At 45.8% G+C, this 17,876-nt stretch overlaps 1 protein-coding gene across 1 annotated transcript in view; it reads left to right on the top strand.

Annotated features, from left to right (window-relative positions):
* The window catches only part of LOC144486247 (tau-tubulin kinase 1-like), a 354,268-nt gene that overhangs the window by 115,088 nt on the left and 221,304 nt on the right, over positions 1–17,876 (top strand). Inside the window, exons 7-8 of the mRNA XM_078204315.1 lie at positions 749–841; positions 12,890–13,015. Of these exons, the coding sequence (XP_078060441.1) occupies positions 749–841; positions 12,890–13,015 (219 nt within the window). The remainder of the gene's footprint in view (positions 1–748; positions 842–12,889; positions 13,016–17,876) is intronic.

Genomic DNA, 17,876 nt, shown 5'->3' with positions numbered 1-17,876 from the left:
TCTGGCAACTTTAATCTTATACAATCCAGAACATTGTTAACCATGATCAACTTACTATACTTTTGGGTCTTTGTGATTTGAAGGAATGTATAGTTACTGCAAGCTATGTATTCATGGTTTTAATCGAGTAGATAGAGAGAGAATGTTTCCTCCTGTGGGGAAGAGTAAAACCAGAAGCTGTCAATAAGAGATAATCACCAAGAAATCCAACTGGGAATTCAGAAGGAACATCTTTACCCAGAGAGTGATGAGTGTGTGGAACTCACTCCGTAGGGTAAAAACCATAGGGACTGCGGATGCTGGAATCTAAAACCAAAAGAGAAAATACTGGAAAATCTCAGCTTTGACAAAGGGTCGTCTGGACTCGAAACGTCAGCTCTTTTCTCTCCTTGCAGATGCTGCCAGACTGGCTGAGATTTTCCAGCATTTTCTCTTTTGGTTTCACTTCCATCGGGAGTGAGCGAGGTGAACAGTGAGGATGGGAGGGATAGGATGTGGTTAAAAAAAGAGGGGAGCAGATGAGGGAGCATAAACACTGGCACGGCACAACTGTGCTGCCTGGCATTAAAAGGGAATAGAATAGAAATTGCAGAGGACAAGATGACATGAGAATGATGAAAGGGAGAAGTGGAGAGTGATAGAGGGAGCTGATTGGTCTGGGCAGAGGTTTAGGGCAGAGTCAGAGGGAGAGGGTCGGGTGTGATTACAGCCTGTGGTAATGATCACTTGTCACATTTCCAATCTGCAGGAGATGGGTCGACACGATGACCTCTGGTCACTTTTCTATATGTTGGTGGAGTTTGCGGTTGGTCAGTTACCATGGAGAAAAATAAAAGACAAGGTAAGTGATCCCCTGGAGAGAGGGGAGGTGGAAGTGATCCCCAAATCAGGAACAAGGTGTATGACCCCCCAAATCTGGAAAAGGATATAAGAACTAGGAGCAGGAGGAGGCCATCTGGCCCCTCGAGCCTGCCCCGCCATTCAATAAGATCATGGCTGATCTTTTCGTGGACTCAGCTCCACTTACCCGCCCGCTCACCATAACCCTAAATTCCTTTACTGTTCAAAAATTTATCTATCCTTGCCTTAAAAACATTCAATGAGGTAGCCTCAACTGCTTCACTGGGCAGGGAATTCCACAGATTCACAACCCTTTGTGTGAAGAAGTTCCTCCTCAACTCAGTCCTAAATCTGCTCCCCCTTATTTTGAGGCCATGCCCCCTAGTTCTAGTTTCACCTGCCAGTGGAAACAACTTCCCTGCTTCTATCTTATCTATTCCCTTCATAATCTTATATGTTTCTATAAGATCTCCTCTCATTCTTCTGAATTCCACTGAGTATAGCCCCAGTCTACTCAGTCTCTCCTCGTAAGCCAATCCTCTCAACTCCAGAATCAACCTAGTGAATCTCCTCTGCACCCTCTCCAGTGCCAGTATATCCTTTCTCAAGTAAGGAGACCAAAACTGTACACAGTATATGATCCCCCAAATCAGGAACAAGGTGTATGATCTCCCCAAATCAGGGACAAGGTATATGATTCCCCCCCCCCCCCCCCCCCCCCAAATCAGGAAAAAGGTATATCACCCCCACCGCAAATCAGGAACAAGGTATATGGCCCCCCAAATCAGGAATAAAGTATATGATCCCCTCCCCCAAATCAGGAACAAGGTATTTGATCCCCCAAAACAGGAACAAGGCATATGACCCCCCCCAAAATCAGGGACAAGGTTTATGACCTCTGAAATCGGAACAAGGTATATGAGCCCCCCCCCCCAATTAGGAACAAGGTATATGACCCCCCCCCCCCCCCCACCCCAAAAATCAGGAAAAAGATATATGACCCCGGAAATCAGGAAGAAGGTATATGACCCTCACCCCAAAATCAGAAACAAGGCATATGGGCCCACTGTTGTTTGTCATTTATATTAATGATTTGGATGAGAATATAGGAGGCATAGTTAGTAAGTTTGCAGATGATACCAAGATTGGTGGCATAGTGGACAGTGAAGGAAGTTATCTCCAATTGCAGTGGCATCTTGATCAATTGGGCCAGTGGGCTGACAAATGGCAGATGGAGTTTAATTTAGACAAATGCGAGGTGATGCATTTTGGTAGATCGAACCAGGGCAGGACTTACTCAATTAATGGTAGGACATTGGGGAGAGTTACAGAACAAAGAGATCTAGGGGTACATGTTCATAGCTCCTTGAAAGTGGAGTCACTGGTGGACAGAGTGGTGAAGAAGGCATTCGGCATGCTTGGTTTCATCGGTCAGAACATTGAATACAGGAGTTGGGACGTCTTGTTGAAGTTGTACAAGACATTGGTAAGGCCACACTTGAAATACTGTGTGCAATTCTGGTCACCCTATTATAGAAAGGATATTATTAAACTAGAAAGAGTGCAGAAAAGATTTACTAGGATGCTACCGGGACTTGATGGATTGAGTTATAAGGAGAGGCTGAATAGACTGGGACTTTTTTCTCTGGAGAGTAGGAGGCTGAGGGGGTGACCTTATAGAGGTCTATAAAATAATGAGGGGCATAGACAAGGTAGATAGTCAATATCTTTTCCCAAAGGTAGGGGAGTCCAAAACTGGAGGGCACAGGTTTAAGGTGAGAGGGGAGATGCACAAAAATGTCCAGAGGGGCAATTTTTTCACAGAGTGTGGTGAGTGTCTGGAACAAGCTTCCAGAGGTAGTAGTAGAGGCGGGTACAATTTTATCTTTTAAAAAACATTTAGATAGTTAAATGGGTACGATGGGTATAGAGGGATATGGGCCAAATGCGGGCAATTTGGATTAGCTGAGGGGTTTTTTTTTAAAAAAAGGGCGGCATGGACAAGTTGGGCCGAAGGGCCTGTTTCCATGCTGTAAACCTCGATGACTCTTTGTATCCTCACTGGTGACAGGGGAGGCCCCAGAAGTCCCAGAGGATTGGAGAAAAGCCAATGTTGTTCCTTTGTTTAAGAAGGGTAGAAGAATAATCCAGGTAATTACAGGCCGGTGAGCCTTACATCTGTGGTAGGGAAATTATTGGAGAGGATTCTTCGAGACAGGATTTATTCCCACTTGGAAATAAGTGGACGTATTAGCGAGAGGCAACATGGTTTTGTGAAGGGGAGGTTGAGTCTCACGAACTTGATCGTGTTTTTTGAGGGAGTGACAAAGATGATTGATGAGGGTAGGGCAGTGGATGTTGTCTACATGGACTTCAGTAAGGCCTTTGACAAGGTCCCTCATGGAAGACTAGGGCAGAAGGTGAAGTCGCATGGGATCAGAGGTGAGCTGGCAAGATGGATACAAAACTGGCTCGGTCAAAGAAGACAGAGGGTAGCAGTGGAAGGGTGCATTTCTGAATGGAGGGCTGTGACAAGTGGTGTTCATGATGTGGAGATGCTGGCGTTGGACTGGGGTAAACACAGTAAGCAGTCTTAACAACACCAGGTTAAAGTCCAACAGGTTTATTTGGTAGCAAAAGCCACTAGCTTTCGGAACAGGCTGTTCCTTCGTCAGGTGGGTGGGAGTTCCTGACCTCCGGGTAAGCGTTCTCCAAGGCGGCCTTCACGACACACGACAGCGCAGAGTCGCTGAGCAGAGACTGATAGCCAAGTTCCGCACACATGAGGACGGCCTCAACCGGGATATTGGGTTCATGTCACACTATCTGTAACCCCCACAGCTTGCCTGGACTTGCAGAATCTCACTGGCTGTCCTGTCTGGAGACAGTACACATCTCTTTAACCTGTGCTTAATGCTCCCTCCACTCACATTGTCTGTACCTTTAAGACTTGATCAGCTATAAAGACTCACATTCCAATCATTATTCATGTAAATTGAGTTTGTCTTTGTGCCCTGTTTGTGATCAGAACTCCCACCCACCTGACGAAGGAACAGCCTGATCCGAAAGCTAGTGGCTTTTGCTACCAAATACACCTGTTGGACTTCAACCTGGTGTTGTTAGAGTTCTTACAAGTGGTGTTCCTCAGGGATCAGTGCTGGGACCTTTTGCTGTTTGTAATGTATATAAATGATTTGGAGGAAAATGTAACTGGATTGATTAGTAAGTTTGCAGACGACACAAAGGTTGGTGGATTTGCGGATAGCGATGAGGACCATCTGAGGATACAGTAGGATATAGATCAGTTGGAGACTTGCGCGGAGAGATGGCAGATGGAGTTTAATCCGGACAAATGTGAGGTAATGCATTTTGGAAGGTCTAATACAGATAGGAAATATACAGTAAATGGCAGAACCCTTAGGAGTATTGATAGGCAGAGGGATCTGGGTGTACAGGTACACAGGTCACTGAAAGTGGCAATGCAGGTGGAGAAGGTAGTCAAGAAGGCATACGGCATGCTTGCCTTCATGGAAACATAGAAAAACTACAGCACAAACAGGCCCTTCGGCCCACAAGTTGTGCCGAACATATCCCTACCTTTTAGGCCTACCTATAACCCTCCATCCTATTAAGTCCCATGTACTCATCCAGGAGTCTCTTAAAAGTCCCTATTGAGTTTGCCTCCACCACCACTGACGGCAGCCGATTCCACTCGCCCACCACCCTCGGTGTGAAAAACTTCCTCCTAACATTTCCCCTGTACCTACCCCCAAGCACCTTAAACCTGTGTCCTCTCGTAGCAGCCATTTCCACCCTGGGAAAAAGCCTCTGAGAGTCCACCCGATCTATGCTTCTCAACATCTTATATACCTCTATTAGGTCTCCTCTCATCCTACGTCTCTCCAAGGAGAAAAGACCGAGCTCCCTCAGCCTATCCTCCTAAGGCATGCCACTCAATCCAGGCAACATCCTTGTAAATCTCCTCGACACCCTTTCAATCTTTTCCACATCCTTCCTGTAATGAGGTGACCAGAACTGAGCACAGTACTCCAAGTGGGGTCTGACGAGGGTCTTATATAGCTGCATCATTATCCCCAGACTCCTAAGCTCAATCCCTCGATTGATAAAGGCCAGCACACCATACGCCGCCTTAACCACCTCCTCCAGGATGTTGTCCGGAGGGCATTAGCTATGAAGAGAGGTTGGAGAAACTTAGTTTGTTCTCACTGGAACGACGGAGGTTGAGGGGAGACCTGATAGAAGTCTACAAGATTATGAGAGGCATGGACAGAGTGGATAGTCAGAAGCTTTTTCCCAGGGTGGAAGAGTCAATTACTCGGGGGCACAGGTTTAAGGTGCGAGGGGCAAGGTTTAAAGGAGATGTACGAGGCAGATCTTTTACACAGAGGGTGGTGGGTGCCTGGAACTCGTTGCCGGGGAGGTAGTGGAAGCGGATACGGTAGTGACTTTTAAGGGGCATCTTGACAAGTACATGAATGAGATGGGAATAGAGGGATATGGTCCCCGGAAGCATAGAGGGTTTTAGTTAAGTCAAGCAGCATGGTCGGTGCAGACTTGGAGGGCCGAAGGGCCTGTTCCTGTGCTGTAATGTTCTGTGTTTTATGACTATATGATCCCCCAAATCAGGAACAAGGTACGTGTCCCCAGATTGTTGTATCTTTTCCCTTCCGCCTCGGTCTTTCCATGGAGAACAATCCCAGTTTATTCAATCTCTCCTCATAACTAATATCCCCCATACCAGACAACATCCTGGTAAACCTTTTCTGTACTCCCTCCAAATCCCCACGTTCTCGTAGTGTGGCGACCTGAATTGGGGTGTGGAGAGAAAGCGGGAGTGGGAAACTGGGAGTGTGTGATCAGCCATATTGAATGGTGATGCAGGCTTGAAGTGACGAATGGCCTACTACTGCCCCTATTTTCTAAGCATCCTCCTCACAGCCCACACTACTTAGTGTCGTCTGCAAATTTGGAGATATTACATTCAATTCCTTCGTCCATTTCATTGCTGTATATTCTGAATAGCTGGGGTCCCAGCGCTGAACCCTGCGGTACCCCACTAGTCACTGCCTGCCACTCTGAAAAGGACCCGTTTATTCCCATTCTCTGCTTCCTGTCTGCCAACCAGTTTCCTGTCCACATCAATACATTACCCCCAATACCACGAGCTTTCATTTTGCTCACTAATCTCCTGTGTGGGACCTTGTCAAAAGCCTCTTAAAGTCCAGATACACAACATCCACTGGTTCACCCTTGTCCACTCTACAGGTCACATCCTCAAAACATTCCAGAAGATTTGTCAAGCACGATTTCCCTTCAGGGAATCCATGCTGACTTGGACCAATCCTGTCACTGCTTTCCAAATACTCAGTTATTACATCCTTAATAATTAACTCCAGCATTTTCCCCACTATCGATGTCAGGCTAACAGGACTAGAATTCCCTGTTTTCTCTCCCTCCTTTTTTAAAAAGTGGGGTTCCATTAGCTCCCCTCCAGTCCACTGGAACTCAGACTCCACAGAATGCTGGAAAATGATCACCAATGCATCCACTTTTCTCGGGCCACTTCCTTGAGTACTCTGGGATGCAGAGCATCAGGTCCTGGGGACTTATTGGGTTTTAATCCCAGCAATTTCCCCAATACAATTTCCTGACTAATAAAGATTTCCTTCAGTTCCTCCTTCATGCTAGACCCACGTCCCCGAGTATTTCTGGAAGGTATTTTTTGTCCTCAGTGAAGAGAGATCCAAAGTATTTGTTCAGCTGATCTGCCATCTCTTTGTTGCCCCGTTATGACTTTGCCTGATTCTAATTGGAAGGGACCTCCATTTATCTTCACCAGTCTTTTTCTCTTCACATATCTATAGAAGTTTTTGCAGTCAGTTTTTCTGTTTTCTGCAAGCTTACACTCATATTCTATTTTCCTCTTCCGAATTAAACCCTTTGTCCTCCCCTGTGGATTTTAAATTTCTCCCAATCCTCGGGTTTGCTGCTTTTTCTGGACAATTTATATCCCTCCTCTTTGTCTTTAACACTATCCTGCATTGTTAATGTAAGCCTCTTTGTAACATTAAATAAATTTGACATGTCAGCTACAACTCTCACTAACCTCTACAGATGCACCATAGAAAACATTCTTTCTGGATGTATCACAGCTTGGTATGGCTCCCACACTGATGACAGCCGGGTGTAAGCTGTTTTTGAGTCGGTTGGTACGCAATTTCAGACCTTTTGTATATTTTTCTCGACGGAAGAAGGTGGAGGAGAGAATGTCCGGGGTGCGTGGGGTCCTTGATTATGCTGGCTGCTTTGCCGAGGCAGCGGGAAGTGTAGACAGAGTCAATGGATGGGAGGCTGGTTTGTGTGATGGATTGGGCTACATTCACAACCCTTTATCGTTTCTTGCAGTCTTGGGCAGAGCAGGAGCCATACCAAGCTGCGATACAACCAGAAAGAATGCTTTCTATGGTGCATCTGTAAAAATTGGCGAGAGTCGTAGCTGACATGCCAAATTTCTTTAGTCTCCTGAAAGCTGGTTTGCAGATAGGAAGCAAAGAGTTGGCATAAACTGGGTCTTATACTGATTGGTAGTCAGTGACTAGTGGGGTTCCGCAGGGATCTGTGCTAGGACCCCAACTGTTCACATTATATATTAATGATTTGGAAGAGGGAACTGAATGTAATATCTCCAAATTTGCAGATGATACAAAGTTGGGTGGGAGGGTGAGCTGTGAGGAGGATGCAGAGATGTTTCAGTGTGATTTGGACAGGCTGAGTGTGTGGGTATCCGCATGGCAGATGCAGCATAATGTGGATAAATGTGAGGTTATCCACTTCAGTAGCAATAATAGGAACACATTATTTGAATGGGTGTAAATTGAAAGAGATGGATACTCAGCGAGACCTTGGAGTCCTTGTGCATCAGTCACTGAAAGTAAGCGCGCAGGTACAGCAGGCAGTAAAGAAGGCAGATGGTACGTGGGCCTTCATAGCGAGAGGATTTGAGTATAGGGATAGAGATGTTTTGCTGCAATTGTATAGGGCGTTGGTGAGGCCACACCTGGAGTATTGTGTGCAGTTTTGGTGTCCTTATCTGAGGAAGAATGTCCTTGCTATAGAGGGAGCACAGCAAAGGTTTACCAGGTTGATTCCTGGGATGGCAGGTCTGTCATATGACGGGAAACTAAGTTGGTTAGGATTATATTCACTGGAGTTTAGAAGAGTGAGATGGGATCTCATAGAAATTCTAACAGGGTTCGACAGGGTAGATTCAGAAAGAATGTTCCCGATGGTGAGGGAGTCGAGAACTAGGGGTCAGAGTTTGAGGATAAGGGGTAAACCTTTTAGAACTGAGGGGAGGAGAAATTTCTTCACCCAGAGGGCGGTGAATGTGTGGAATTCACTCCCACAGAAAGTAGTTGAGGCCAAAACGTTGTCTGATTTCAGGAAGAAATTAGATTTCGCTCTTGAGGCTAATGGGATCGAGGGATGTGGGGGGGAAGGGGGGGGATCAGGATATTGAATTCAATGGTCAACCATGATCAAAATGAGTAGCGGAGCAGCTCAAAGGGCCGAATGGTCTCCTCCTGCTTCTAGTTTCTATGTGCGACTGTGCGCACACTGGTCTCTTTGGGGCGGTGCGCGCGCCTGGGTCCCCGCATTTGGGCCCTCCTGTCACCCAGGAACTAAAGAAGTTGGTGCTCCTGGAGATGTATCTGAGAAATCATTTCACAATTGGTCAGCACGGTGTTGCCAAATAGTTCATCTTCGGTTTGAACGGTGTAAGAAATTGAATCTGTTTTTGCTCCAACTATGGCTGGAACCCATTTCTCACCATGGCACAATGACACACTAACACTCCATCTCCTCGCTGAAATTTCTCATCATGGCACAATGACACACTAACACTCCATCTCCTCGCTGAAATTTCTCATCATGGCACAATGACACACTAACACTCCATCTCCTCGCTGAAATGAGCGTTGTTTTTCCATCACGTCTTGTCTTGCAACTTGAGATTGTTGTTGACGCTCTACTATCTCTGAAGTTTCTGGAGGTAAGAGCAAATCAAACATAATTCTCAACTTTCTTGATAATAGTAATGCAGGTGAACTTTGGGTAGTCACACTACCTGTAACCCCCACGACTTGCCTGGGCTTGAGACAATTCACACCTCTTCAACCTAGAGTCATAGAGGTTTACAGCATGAAACAGGCCCTTAAGCCCAACTTGTCCATGACGCCCTTTGTTTTAAACCCCTAGGCTAATCCCAATTGCCCGCATTTGGCCCATATCCCTCTATACCCATCTTACCCATGTAACTATCTAAATGCTTTTTAAAAGACAAAATTGTACCCGCCTCTACTACTGCCTCTGGCAGCTTGTTCCAGACATTCACCACCCTCGGTGAAAACATTGCCCCTCTGGGCACTTTTGTATCTCTCCCCTCTCACCTTAAACCTATGCCCTCTAGTTTTAGACTCCCCTACCTTTGGGGAAATGATATTGACTATCTATCATCGGTCAGAATGTTGAATACCGGAGTTGGAACGTTTCTTGTTGAAGTTGTACAAAGCCACACTTGGAATACTGTGTGCAATTCTGGTCACCCTATTATAGAAAGGATATTATTAAACTAGGATGCTACTGGGACTTGTTGGATTGAGTTATAAGGAGAGGCTGGATCGACTGGGACTTTTTTCTCTGGAGCATAGGAGACTGAGGGGTGATCTTAGAGGTCTATAAAATAATGAGGGGCACAGATCAGCTAGATAGTCAATATCTTTTCCCAAAGGTAGGGGAGTCTAAAACTAGAGGGCATAGGTTTAAGGTGAGAGGGGAGAGATACAAAAGTGCCCAGAGGGGCAATTTTTTCACACGGGGTGGGAGTGTCTGGAACAAGCTGCCAGAAGTAGTAGTAGAGGCGGGTACAATTTTGTCTTTTAAAAAGCATTTAGATAGTTACATGGGTACGATGGGTATAGAGGGATATGGGCCAAATGCGGGCAATTGGGATTAGCCTAGGGGTTTAAAACAAAGGGCGGCATGGACAAGTTGGGCTGAAGGGCCTGTTTCATGCTGTAAACCTCTTATGACTATGACTAAGATCCCGTTGCAATCCAAGATAACTTTCTTCACTGTCCACTATGCCACCAATCTTGGTGTCATCTGCAAACCTGCTAACCATGTCCCCTATATTCTCATCCAAATCATTAATATAAATGACAAATAACAGTGGACTCAGCACTGATCCCTGAGGCACACCGCTGGTCACAGGCCTCCAGTTTGAAAAACAATCCTCTACAACCACCCTCTAGAAGCCAATTTTGTATCCATTTAGATACCTCACCCTGGATCCCGTGAGATTTAACCTTATGCAACAACCTACCATGCGGTACCTTGTCAAAGGCCTTGCTAAAGTCCATGTGGACAACATCAACTGCACTGCCCTCATCTACCTTCTTGGTTACCCCTTCAAAAAACTCAAAACAAATTTGTGAGACATGATTTTCTACTCAAAGCCATGCTGACTGTCCCTAATCAGTCCTTGTGTTTCTAAATGCCTGTAGATTCTGTGTCTCCAAATACCTTCCAACAATGTACCCACTACAGATGTGAGGCTCACTGCCCTGTAGTTCCCAGGCTTTTCCCTGCAGCCCTTTTTAAACAAAGGCACAACGCTCTCCAATCTTCAGGCACCTCACCTGTGACAATCGATGATTCAAATATCTCGGCTAGGGGACCCACAATTTCCTCCCTAGCCTCCCACAATGTCCTGGGGTACACTTCATCAGGTCCCGGGGATTTCTACTTTGATGCACTTTCAGACTTCCTGTGCTTAACCCTCTCTCCGCTCGCATTGTTTGCACCTGTAAAAACTCGCATTCCAACCGCTATCTTGTAAATTGAGTCTGTGTTTATCTCTGACCTGTTTGTGAACTCAACTCTTCACTTACCTGATGAAGGAGCAGCTCTCCGAAAGCTTGTGTTACCAAATAAACCTGTTGGATTTTAATCTGGTGTTGTGAGACTTCTTACTGTGCCCACCCCAGTCCACATCAACGTCATGACAGCCACTTAAAATCACAGCAGCTGGTTTTATAGGAAGATGCTTCAGCTTTTGCTGGTGTGTAGTCTCAGGAATTATAGATACAGTAGCATCTGTATCAACCTCCAACCTAAGAGGTTGTCCACTTAACTTTGGAATCCCCCAGAATCTAGGAGAGTCACCCTGTGGATAAGTATCCAGTTGGAGATCTTCACCTTTCTGGACAGTCTCTTCTTCACAGTCACAGTCCAAAGATGTGCGGGTTAGGTTGATTGGCCAGGTTAAAAATTGCCCCTTAGAGTCCTGAGATGCGTAGGTTAGAGGGATTAGCGGGTAAATATGTGGGGGTAGGGCCTGGGTGGGATTGTGGTCGGTGCAGACTCGATGGGCCGAATGGCCTCCTTCTGCACTGTAGGGTTTCTATGATTCTATGATTCTATGAATTCTTTTCTTGCATGTTGTAAATCCTTTTTGTAGAATGCAACTCATTCTTTTTCTTGAGGTCCCAGATTCTTAGTCATTCTTCTGAATATTCTTCTCGGGAAGCTGATTGAACCCAAAAAGCTTTTGTAATGTGGCCTATTTTGCCACAATTCTTGCATTGACTGACCTTGCTCCAGCACTCAGCTAATGGCCCATTTTCACACATCTGGGACATGCTTGTTGCTGTTTTGGCTCCTTATGGGCAGTTCCCAACTGTAGCTCTTCATTCCTGCAGCAAATTGTGAAGCCTCTTTAGCAGCCAGTTCCATTGACACTGCAATTTCCACTGTTGTCTTTAAAGTCAAAGCATGTTCAGTAGGCAATCTTCTTTGGATAGCCTCATTTTGGAGACCACAAACTAGACGATCTTGAAGAGTATCTTCTAACCAAACTCACAATGTGTGCCAGCCTTTTTAAGGTTGCCACAAACTGAGCAATGATTTCTCCTTCCATTTGATTCCTCCAGTGGAACCTGAAGTGTTCCGCGATGATCAGTGGCTTTGGAGAGTAATGCTCTTCAAGGATCTTTGTCAAGTCATCGCAAGTTTTGTTTCCAGGATTTGCGGGATGAACACATGAGCAAATGGCAGGTTTTACTTCCTATTGTACTGAGAAAAGCTGGTACGAGCAACTGGTTTGTAATTTTATTCTCTTGTACAAAGTACTGAAACCACTCTGCACAGGAACTGTTCATTTTCTTCATTGAAAGGCCCCATGGATCCTATCTGTTCCAGGCACGAGCCACCCTAGACTGCTCAGTACATATATTTTTTACAGTATTGCCCTTTTCACCCAGTAGACTATTGACTTGATGTATTTTTTGTTAAATGACCTCAGCTGTACAGCAAAATATCCCTTTCTTTCAAATATGCCAGATACTGCCTGGAATCTCCTCCTCCTCTGATCAGAAAAACGCCTGTAGATCTTCCACCCTTTTTCAACAGCGTCCTGAGTTTCCCGCTCTCCACTGCACAGAGCAACATGTGCACAGACTTTAGAGGATTTTAGAGGATTCTACCTGATTCTTTTTCCAGTACGAAACGCAATATTTATTTTTCCTTTTCCTTTATCTTCCTTCACTGACACTACAATCTTTAATCCATTTGTTGATTTCCTAATCTATGAAATGTGAGGACTGGCAATGTTTTTTCTCCTCCTTGGGACCTTTTCCCGATGAAACAAAATCCCGACTGGTCACCAATTTTCTTTCTGTAATGTCCGAACTATGTTAGTGGTTTGTGGGTTTTAAAGAATTAGAAAAGATGTAGTTTGTACATGTAGATTCAAAGTGCCACACAGCAGGTTTATTCCAGGAACTGTTGCCTGAACAGAGCGAAACTGATACAACAGGAGCCTGTGCAACACCCTAATGACATCATTATTAAACCATGTGACCGGCTCTTAAAGCAATCGTGCAGTTACTGAAGTATATAAGAGTCTCATTGTGCTTTTCTATATCTGTCTCTTGATGTGTACTGATGTCTTTTACTCTGATTGCAGGAACAGGTTGGACTCATTAAGGAAAAATATGATCACCGGATGCTGCTGAAACATATGCCCTCAGAATTCCAGAGTTTCCTCGATCATGTTTCCACTCTGGATTACTTTACCAAACCAGATTACCAGGTATATAGCATCACCCTCCCGTGCCCCACACTGCCTCTCTTCATATTGAGCGGGGCGGGGGCGCAGTATGAGAGGGAGGGAGTGGAGGGGGAGGGAAGGAGTTTGGGGGAAGGGAGGGGAGGAGGGAGAATCATAGAATCTCTACAGTACAGAAGGAGGCCATTTGGTCCATCAAGTCTGTACCTATCACAATCCCACCAGGACCTATTCCTGTAACACTATACATTTACCCTGCTGATCCCCCGACACTAGGGTCAATTTAACATGGCCAATCAACCCATCTTTGAAGTGTGGGAGGAAACCGGAGCATTCGCAGGAAACCCAGGCAGACACGGGGAGAATGTGCAGACTCCACACAGTGACCCAAGCTGGAATTGACCTCGGGTCCCTGGCGCTGTGAGACAGCAGTGCTAACCACTGTGTCGCCCCCTACGGTGAAGGAAAGAATGGGAGAGGGTTGGAGGAGAGGGAGGTGGGGGAATGGAAATGGGAGGTGAGGAGTGGGGAGGGAGTAGCTGCTCCCAGTCCACTTTGGTCAGATCCTGTCTCCCATTAAAATCAGCCTTGCCCCTTTTTCATAACTGCCGTAAATCTCACCAAAAAGCTCCAGCACTGACACGTCCAGCACCAGCCCCTGGCTTCATTCCCTGTCATTTGGTCCCATAGCGCCTGCCTCCTCTCTTGTGGGATTTTGTATGTGCTGGTTTAAAACCCCTAGGTCTGGACTCCCCCCACCATCGGGAACATTCTTTCTCAATCTACCCTGTCTCACCCTGTTAGAATTTTATAAGTTTCCATGAGATCCCCTCACTCTTATAAACTCCAGTGAATATAATCCTAACCAATTTAGTTTCTCCTCATAGGTATAGAGGGACTAGCTTAATGGTTTAAAAAAAGGGCGGCATGGACAAGTTGGGCCGAAGGGCCTGTTTCCATGCTGTAAACCTCTATGACTCATATGACAGACCTGCCATCCCAGGAATCGGCCTGGTAAACCTTCGCTGTACTCCCTCTATTGCAAGGACATCCTTCCTCAAATAAGGACACCAAAACTGCAGGTGTGGCCTCACCAACGGCCTGTACAATTGCAGCAAAACATCCCGATCCCTGTACTTGAATCCTCTCACTATGAAGGCCAAAATACCATTTGCCGCCTTCACTGCCTGCTGTACTTGCATGTTTACTTTCAATGACTGATGCACGAGGACTCCAAGGTCTCGCTGAGTATCCACCCTCTCAATTTACACCCATTCAAATAATAATCTGCCTTCCTATTATTGCTACCAAAGTGGATAGCCTCACATTTATCCACATTATGCTGCAGCTGCCATGCGGATACCCACACACACTCCCTGCTCTGCCCATTCCCCTTGACACCTTTAGAGTCAAGAAATCGATCTACTTCCTCCTTTAATGCATTGTGTTTTGGCCTCCACAGCTTCCTGTGGTAGAGAATTCCACAGGCTCACCACCATCTGAATGAAACCATGTTTCTTTAATAGTTATCACATATTTATTTCTATCTATGCTGGCAATTCATCCATTCTGTTATGCGTGCTTACAAGGAATGTAGAAAGAAACTTGAGCACGGAGTAAGAAGGGCTAAAAGGGGTCATGAAAAAGCATTGGCCAGCAGGATTAAGGAAAATCCCAAGGCTTTTTATACATATATAAAGAGCAAGAGGGTAGCCAGGGAGAGGGTTGGCCCACTCAAGGACAAGGGAGGGAATCTGCGTGGAGCCAGAGGAAATGGGTGAGGTATTAAATGAGTACTTTGCGTCAGTATTCACCAAAGAGAAGGACTTGGTGGATGATGAGTCTGGGAAAGGGTGTGTAGATAGTTTGAGTCATGTTGAGATCAAAAAGGAGGAGGTATTGGGATTCTTGAGAAACATTCAGGTAGACAAGTCCCCAGGGCCTGATGGGATATTCCCCAGAATACTGAGAGAGGCAAGGGAGGAAATTGTTGGGGCCTTGAGAGAAATCTTTGTGTCCTCACTGGTTACAGGGGAGGTCCCAGAGGATTGGAGAATAGCCAGTGTTGTTCCTTTGTTTAAGAAGGGTAGCAAGAATAATCCAGGTAATTACAGGCCGGTGAACCTTACATCAGTGGCAGGGAAATTATTGGAGAGGATTCTTCGAGACAGGATTTACTCCCACTTGGAAATAAGTGGACGTATTAGTGAGAGGCAACATGGTTTTGTGAAGGGGAGGTCATGCCTCATGAACTTGATCGTGTTTTTCGAGAAAGTGACAAAGATGATTGATGAGGGTAGGGCAGTGGATGTTGTTTACATGGACTTCAGTAAGGCCTTTGACAAGGTCCCTCGTGGCAGACTGGTGCAGAAGGTGAAGTCACATGGGATCAGAGTTGAGCTGGCAAGGTGGATACTGAACTGGCTCGGTCAAAGAAGACAGAGGGTAGCAGTGGAAGGGTGCGTTTCTGAATGGAGGGCTGTGACAAGTGGCGTTCCTCAGGGATCAGTGCTGGGACCTTTGCAGTTTGTAATATAGAAACATAGAAACATAGAAAAACTATAGCACAAACAGGCCCTTCGGCCCCACAAGTTGTGCCGAACACATCCCTACCTTCTAGACCTACCTATAACCCTCCATCCTATTAAGCTCCATGTACTCATCCAGGATAGAAACAATATATATATAAATGATTTGGAGGAAAATGTAACTGGTTTGATTAGTAAGTTTGTGGACGACACAAAGGTTGGTGGATTTGCGGATAGCGATGAGGACCATCAGAGGATACAGCAGGACATAGATCGGTTTTTTTCGCTGAGGCTAGGGGAGAAAAAAACCAGAGGGCATGGGTTAAGGGTGAAAGGAGAAAAGTTTAAAGGGAATATTAGGGGGGGCTTCTTCACGCAGAGAGTGGTGGGAGTGTGGAATGAGCTGCCGGATAAAGTGGTAAATGCATTTAAGAAAAACTTGGACGGGTTCATGGATGAGAGGGGTGTGGAGGGATATGGTCCAAGTGCAGGTCAGTGGGACGAGGCATAAAATGGTTCGGCACAGACAAGAAGGGCCAAAAGGCCTGTTTCTGAGCTGTAATTTTCTATGGTTCTATGGTTGGGGATTTGGGCGGAGAGATGGCAGATGGAGTTTAATCCGGACAAATGTGAGGTAATGCATTTTGGAAGGTCTAATACAGATAGGAAATGTACAGTAAAAGACAGAACCCTTAGAGTATTGATAGGCAAAGGGATCTGGGTGTACAGGTACACAGGTCACTGAAAGTGGCAACGCAGGTGGATAAGGTAGTCAAGAAGGCACACGGCATGCTCGCCTTCATCGGTCGGGGCACTAAGTATAAAGATTCGCAGGTCATGCTGCTGCTGTACAGAACCTTAGTTAGGCCTCATTTAGAATATTGTGTACAGTTCTGGTCGCCACACCACCAGAAGAATGTGGAGGCTTTGGAGAGGCAACAGAAAAGATTTACCAGCATGCTGCCTGGTCTGACGGTATTATCTATGAGGAGAGGTTGGAGAGACTCAGTTTGTTAAACATAGAAACATAGAAGATAGGAACAGGAAGAGGCCATTCGGCCCTTCGAGCCTGCTCCACCATTCATTACGATCATGGCTGATCATCCAACTCAATAGCCTAATCCTGCTTTCTCCCCATAACCTTTGATCCCATTCGCCCCAAGTGCTATACCCAGCCGCCTCTTGAATACATTCAATGTTTTGGCATCAACTACTTCCTGTGGTAATGAATTCCACAGGCTCACCACTCTTCGGGTGAAGAAATGTCTCCTCACCTCTGTCCTAAATGGTCTACCCTGAATCCTCAGACTGTGACCCCTGGTTCTGGACTCACCCCACCATCGGGAATATCCTCCCTGTCTAGTCCTGTTAGAATTTTATAAGTCTCTGAGATCCCCCCCTCATTTGTCTGAATTCCAGCGAAAACAATTCTAAACCTTCGCTGCACTCCCTCGAGAGCAAGAACATCCTTCCTCAGAAAAGGAGAGGAGAGGGTGCAAGTGAATGAAGGTGGTAATTTAGATAAGGGAGTAGAGGGAGAGGGTGTTCGCGACTCATCAAAGCGGGTCCAGATAAAAGCTGGAATAAGGACACTTTGCCTGAATGCACGAAGCATTCGGAACAAGGTAAATGAGTTGATGGTGCAAATCAGCACAAGTGGGTACGATCTAGTGGCCATTACAGAAACGTGGCTGAAAGGTGACCAGGACTGGGAGATGAATATCCAGGGGTATCAGGCGTTTAGGAAGAATAGACAGGAAGGAAAAGGTGGTGGGGTCGCGCTATTAATAAGAGATAATATCAGGGTAGTACTGAGGGATGACATAGGCTCTGAGGAACAAAACGTGGAATCATTATGGGTAGAGATGAGGAATAGTAGAGGGAGAAAGACACTAGTAGGTGTGGTATATAGGCCCCCAAATAATAATGTTGAGGTAGGGAGGGCTATAAACAAGCAGATAAGGGATGCGTGTAAAAACGGAACGGCAATAATCATGGGGGACTTCAACATGCACATTGACTGGCAGACTCAAGTCGGTAAGGGTGGAATGGAGGAAGAGTTCTTAGAATGCTGTCGGGATAGTTTCCTTGAACAGCATGTTACGGAACCGACGAGGGAATGAGCTATTTTGGATCTGGTATTGTGTAACGAGGTAGGTAGAATTAAGGATCTTATTGTGAAGGACCCTCTTGGGTCTAGTGACCACAATATGGTCGAATTTCTGATTCAGATGGAAGAGGAGAAAGTTTGGTCCCAAACCAGTGTCCTCTGTTTGAACAGAGGGAAATATGATAGGATGAGGGATGAATTGGCTAAGGTAGACTGGGAGAGCAGGCTGGCAGGTAGGATAGCTGAG

The sequence above is a fragment of the Mustelus asterias genome, unplaced genomic scaffold (assembly GCF_964213995.1).
Source record: "Mustelus asterias unplaced genomic scaffold, sMusAst1.hap1.1 HAP1_SCAFFOLD_307, whole genome shotgun sequence".
In the NCBI taxonomy this organism is placed as follows: domain Eukaryota; kingdom Metazoa; phylum Chordata; class Chondrichthyes; order Carcharhiniformes; family Triakidae; genus Mustelus; species Mustelus asterias.
The sequence above is the reverse complement of the archived record's forward strand: the minus strand, read 5'-3'. Positions and strand labels throughout refer to the sequence as shown.